Source organism: Enhydra lutris, unplaced genomic scaffold (genome assembly GCF_002288905.1).
Source record: "Enhydra lutris kenyoni isolate GAN:26980312 unplaced genomic scaffold, ASM228890v2 scaffoldscaffold37, whole genome shotgun sequence".
NCBI lineage: Eukaryota > Metazoa > Chordata > Mammalia > Carnivora > Mustelidae > Enhydra > Enhydra lutris.
This window is the reverse complement of record NW_019154121.1, coordinates 13,488,189-13,493,739: the sequence shown is the minus strand read 5'-3', so window position 1 is coordinate 13,493,739 and position 5,551 is coordinate 13,488,189. Positions and strand designations below refer to the sequence as shown.

The following is a 5,551-nucleotide window of genomic DNA, read 5'->3' as shown; positions in this document are numbered from 1 at the left end:
ATAACATTCTTATGCTAAAGAAAAGAAAGGCACTATCATTCTGAGAATGCAAGCTGACCATGGTTTTAAAGTCAGTTGAGTATACTATTACGTCATGGTCCAAGAATGTGCTTTTAATTGTAATTGACACACACAAATTACACAGCTAATCTGTGTGAATGCAAAGTTGCCAAGAAACTTAACATTTTAGCTCTTCCAGACCGGCGTCTGCATAGATGCAATCACACAAAGTAAAATATATTAAGTCCCCATTGCTCAATGCAACAGGTCTCCGGGGTCGGTAAGGTAAGTCGACTTGATAAATCTCATTTTCCTCTGAATTAAATGATTGTCAGAAAGTGAATCACCCTTACCTTCCCCCTCATTAGGCATGCTGCTGTGCAAAAAAAAAAAAAAAAAAAAAAAAAATCCTATAAAAATACCTATTTTGAGTCATTAATGCAAAACAAAGAAAACAGCAGCAGTCTACAACAGGGATGTTGAAATTTAAGAGGAAGAGACAGAAGAAAAATCCACTGGATACCTTACGTGTGTTTGTACAGTACTTTTGTTTTTTTTTCAAACAATTCTGTTTTATGACAAAGGCACTGAAAGGTTCTGACACCACCTCTTGGGAGAGCAATCCACAAAGCCCTAAACAGCAGACAGCACAGCACAGAAACTGTTTATGTTAGATCAGCCCAACTATAAAACTCTTGTAACACTTGTCTGAACCCAGTGTCTCCAGTGTTTAGAGATTGCTTTGCTATCTGAAAGACCCAGTTAGTATTTAAGATTTTAAGGGTTAAAAAAGTTAATCTTTCTCCCTGCGAGTTACCTACTCACAGCCCAGATCTCACTCTGCAGGGAAAAGCAGTATCGCCCTGGACCCTCCTGGAATCGAGACAGGACCTCCACGCTCCAAGCTGCGACCTGCTAAAGTGATCAATGTTTTGATTTTTCACAGCTTTGAAAGCCTCTAACTGGCTTTTCCATTTTGGATCGTTCCAAAGTCTGCAGCAAAATCATTCCTTTTATGATGCAGGGGAGTGGCAGGGAGGGGCAGGTGGCAGTGGCTTATAGGGGTCACTGATGTGTTGCCAGTTTGCTCAAACTGAGATACACTGCAGGAAACTTTTAGTCGCACTTGCGCCAAAATGCTAGCATTCCCCCCCACCTTCAAAATTTGGAAAGCGTGGAGCCCGGGTAGCCTTATACCACAGTTTCGTTGCCTTTCCCAGGCTTCACCCAACCGTTCCCTCGCTTTTCTCTCTTTACCTTCCCAGAATTCACCAATCTGTTAGAACACTTCTGCCAGGTGTGCAGAGTCTTGGCAGACCAAATCCACATGCCTGAGGTGATGCCCACCAGCAAAGACATAAAAATCTTCAACATCTCCACCGCCATATTGGAGTCATCTGCAGAATACCGGAAGAGCGCCCAGTTGGAGATTTCATAGAAATAGCAGGCAATCACACATGTGGCAGGCACCGTGTACAGGACCGAGAAGACCCCGATCTTAACCATCAGCCTTTCCAACTTGTCTGTCTTTGTCCCATCCTTTTGCAGATTGGATCGAATTTTGAACAAGGCCACTAAACCAGCAGCGATGAACAGGGTTCCAATCACCAAATACGTGAAGAGGGGAGCCACCACAAAACCTGTGAGGGCATCGAGGTTTTGGTTCCCAACGTAGCACAGGCCGGTCAGTTCGTCTGCATCCACCAGCCTCATAATCAAGATGACAATGGTTTTCACAGCAGGGATGGCCCAGGCAGCAATGTGGAAATAAGAGCTGTGCATCTCGATGGCCTCGTGACCCCATTTGAGTCCCGCGGCCAAAAACCAAGTGAGCGTCAGAATAACCCACCAGATGGAACTGGCCATTCCAAAAAAGTACATCAGCAAGAAAATGATTGCACATCCTGTGTTCTTAAGTCCTTCTTGGATGAGAACAGGTTCTGCTGCCTCTTCAAAATCGCAGGATATCCTTTCCCGGCCTACGGTCAGCCTGACAATATAAGCAATGCTATAAATATTATAGCACATACTGAGAAATATGATGGGGCGCTCAGGGTAGGAGAACCTGGAGGAATCGATCAGGAAGGTGAGCACGGTGAAGGCGGTGGAGATGAAGCACAGGCTGGCCCACACAGCCATCCAGATGTCCGTGAACTCCTTGGCCGAGCGGCTGTACAAGCCAGCATCATAGCCACACTTGAGAACACAGTTCAGGCTCCTTTTCACCCAGATGTACTGATCCGAGTTGGTGCCTACGGAGTGGCACTCTTCCCCAGGCTGGAGGGGGGTTTTGTGAGGTAAGGGCACCTCCTCATCACCCGGCCCTTCCATGCACATGTGGTTGTGGTCATTCTGGGGTGGGAATTTGCTGCAGTTCAGGCTCTCGGGCCAGGCAAAGCCAAATTCCTTCAGGACGGGTTCACAGCGCCTCTTGACCGAAAGACACATGCCCCCACACGGGCCGATGGGGATGTTGATCTTCTCTGTGCACATTGGCACGTAAACCGAACAAAGGAAGAACTGGAAAAGTAATGAAATGAACAAAGAAAACAATGACTTGGAAGTCTGACCAAATGCTTGCACGAAGCAGAGTTGAATGCTTCCAGGCAAAAGTACGTATTGACTTTTAAACCAGCTATAAGGACTCTGACTGTTTACTCTGACCTCAGACTAGGGTGCTTAAAAAAATCCATCGCATGCACACTTTGCTTCCTGGGTTCTAGCAATCTTTTCCCGGAGACCGTCAATAAATAAATATATAAAAAGGACCTGAAGAATTACATCACCCCTTTTTTGCATAACGCTTAAGAAAATAAACCTTAGGACTTGACTTTGCATCTCCCTCTTTCAAAGAGCTGAACAGACTAATCTAATGACTGAGTCATTCTGGTGATGGGGTAATTTATTTTGGTAAATAAATTCTTTATCACTTCTTTATCACCATAAAAATAAATGTAAAAAAAATTATAGATCCGGCTTTTCTCCTATTTATATTCCCTCTTTTCTCTACTTTATCCCCTCAAATTTATTTTGTTAATCAGTCCCATACTGAAACAGAAAATGTCCTAATTGAGACACTGGTGGACCCAAGGATGGGGTGCAGGTTGGGGTCTCTGGTCACCAGGGCTTTGTTTGGCCAGATTTCCTCAATGAATAATAATGAAGCATAATAGGAAAATATAAATGTGAGGTCTCTGGAACAGCAGTACCAGCAGGACAGAGTCCAGTTGCTGTCCTCAATTCCTCCAGCATTGATAAACAGTCAGCTTGGCTCCTTACAGATGTTGTCTATGAAGTCTAGAGTTACAAGTCACTATTTTCCAGCATGTAAAGGGATCCAGTCCTGTCCTTCAAAACAGCTTGGCTGCTTCCCCAGGATACATGTAATTAAAAATATATATCCCTGCAAAAGCTGTTTCTCCAACAAAATTGCCACTGATGTCAGGATATGTGCTGTTTCCAAACTGAGAGCTAGTGGATCATTTCTGAAGCTTTTATAACCTAGTTCTAAAGTTCTGAACACTCCAAAGGGAGTGTTTCAGCAGCAACAGGTCTAATCCCGACCATCTTTCTGAAACCACAGTCCAACTTTTTAAAATGACCTGTGTAAAAACACACACCTACTAAGTAAGCTGCCTGCCTATTTCTTATCTCTTGGAAGCTATAACCAGAACCACGGATTTCTGAAGCTTTCAGCCTGGACAACTACCCTCTGTTTTTCTTCCCAAGTTCTCTCTTGTCTAAATTTCTAAAACTCACTCAGAGCCTCACCAACCAAAACACAACCAGTGCTAACCTTTTTTAAAAAATCTCTTTCAGTTCCTTTTTAAAAAAAAAAAATGAATGGGTTCTTGGTTTTGTAAGATTATAACCACCCTGTATATACAAATTATTTCTTCACCTATTGTAGGTTGAACATTTTCCCTATCATTACAGAAGCTTTAAAACTTTTAATGACTGGGAAAAAAAACCTTCCAATATGCAAATTACCTTCCTGGAGCTTGACCACACACTATCACCTTTTCCCCAAACTGTGTTTTCTCTCCGCCAAATCCTAAACCTGCCCTCAACCCTGAGGATCAGAACGCTCTCAAGCCACCCAACTATTCCTTCCTGCATGACCTCTAAAGTCATGCGGGACGACGCGAGGAGGGGCCGCTCCGCAGAAAACGCGGCAGGGGGGTTTCATTTAATAAGCCACCCCAAAATATGAGGGAGAAAGAAGGTCTGAGAGGAGAAGTTCCCGGCTCCTTATCTCTCCTTCCAAGTCTTAGTTGCAGCTGGCTGCCCTGCTGGGGACTCGCCCACCGAACAGCGGCCGCCAAAATCCTTGGCAAAGATAACCCTCAGCTCCACTGGGGTTAGGGGCTTGGCTAGACACGGGTGAGCAGGGGAGAAAAACGGAAGGGCGGGCTGTAAGAGTGGGTTCTTTCGCAGGCCAGATGACTTACACAACGTTTTGGCTTCCAGTCCCTGAGAAGGGACAGAAAAGTGGGGGTGGGGTTGGAAATCACTTTTCCAGGATAGTTTTACCCTTCAGCCTTGGAAGGGGGCAGAGGGTTTGGCTTGGCAAGGGCTCCACGGAGTTAGCTTGGGGCGTCCCTGCCCAAGGGGTCCCGTCCCGCTAGGGGTGGGGGTGGGGGCGCCCACCTGCAGCTGGCTGGAGCAGCCGTACTGGATGAGCGGCGTGAAAGTTGTCAGTTGCAGCTCGGCGTCTGTCTGCAGCTCGTGCCCCACCAGGTTGGGCATCTTGGTCACGTTGTAGCCCAGGTTCTGGCACATGGAGATGCGGATGGGGTCGCAGCGCCGCTCCTCCTCGTCCCCGAAGCCCCGCGCTGGCTCCAGGAGCAGCAACAACAGCAGCAGCAGCCTCAGACTGAGATCGACGCCCCCGGGCGCCCCCAGGACGCTCGGCACTGCGCCCCGCCAGGCCATGGCCAGAGCCGGGGGCGGCGGCGGCGGCGGCGGGAGGTGGTCCAGCAGACACCCCCAGTTTGCACGGAGGAGCCGGCTGCCCGCGCTGCTCCCAGCTCCCGGGAAGGGAGTGTGATAAGGCGCCAAGGGCGAAGAAGGGGCAGCGGCCGGGTCTCCGGCAGCTGCGCGCGACTGTGTGGGATATTAGACGCCTGTGGCGGGGGCCGAAGGACAGACTGCGAGGGTCATGGCTGCAGGCGGAGAGCCCCCTAGCCCGTAGCCGGCGCCGGCCGCGTCCACTCTGCGTCTGGGCGAACACCGCCAGCACCCAGCACCGCGCCGCTCTCACCGCCCCAGCCCTCCGCGGCGCTGTGGAGGTTCGCTGGGCGGTGGCGGGGCGGGACGGACAGCGCGCCTCTCCAATGGCCGGGCGCCGTGGGCAGCGAGGGGCGGGGCCGCCTGCCGCTGGGAGAGTCAGGCCCCCGCCGGCCCGCCCGCCCGCCCGCCAGCCCCCCTCCCCCGTCCCTCCGTCCCTCCCTCCCGGAGCGCCCCGCCCGGCTTCCCGGCTCTCACTTTCCTCCCACCCGGTTCGCGGCGCTCGGGGGCCAGGCGGGGATGGAGCGGAGTTGCTCCCGCT

The 5,551-nt window shown here is 49.8% G+C and overlaps 1 protein-coding gene across 1 annotated transcript; it reads right to left on the bottom strand.

The window, feature by feature from the left end:
- Positions 1-457: 457 nt before the first annotated feature.
- LOC111154467 (frizzled class receptor 4) lies at positions 458-5,016 on the bottom strand. The gene is made up of 2 exons (XM_022514076.1): positions 4,651-5,016; positions 458-2,520 (listed from the first exon to the last, which is right to left on the bottom strand). Exons 1-2 carry the CDS (start codon positions 4,933-4,935, stop codon positions 1,192-1,194), a joined length of 1,614 nt encoding a protein of 537 aa, XP_022369784.1. The 5' UTR covers positions 4,936-5,016; the 3' UTR covers positions 458-1,191.
- Positions 5,017-5,551: the final 535 nt, after the last annotated feature.

Bases quoted from the DNA above. Each gene is read 5' to 3' on its own strand.
- LOC111154467 (XM_022514076.1), bottom strand. From the start codon at position 4,935: ATGGCCTGGCGGGGCGCAGTGCCGAGCGTCCTGGGGGCGCCCGGGGGC. The intron at 2,521-4,650 runs GTGGGCGCCCCC...TTACTTTTCCAG, and splicing joins GCTGCTCCAGCCAGCTGCAG to TTCTTCCTTTGTTCGGTTTA.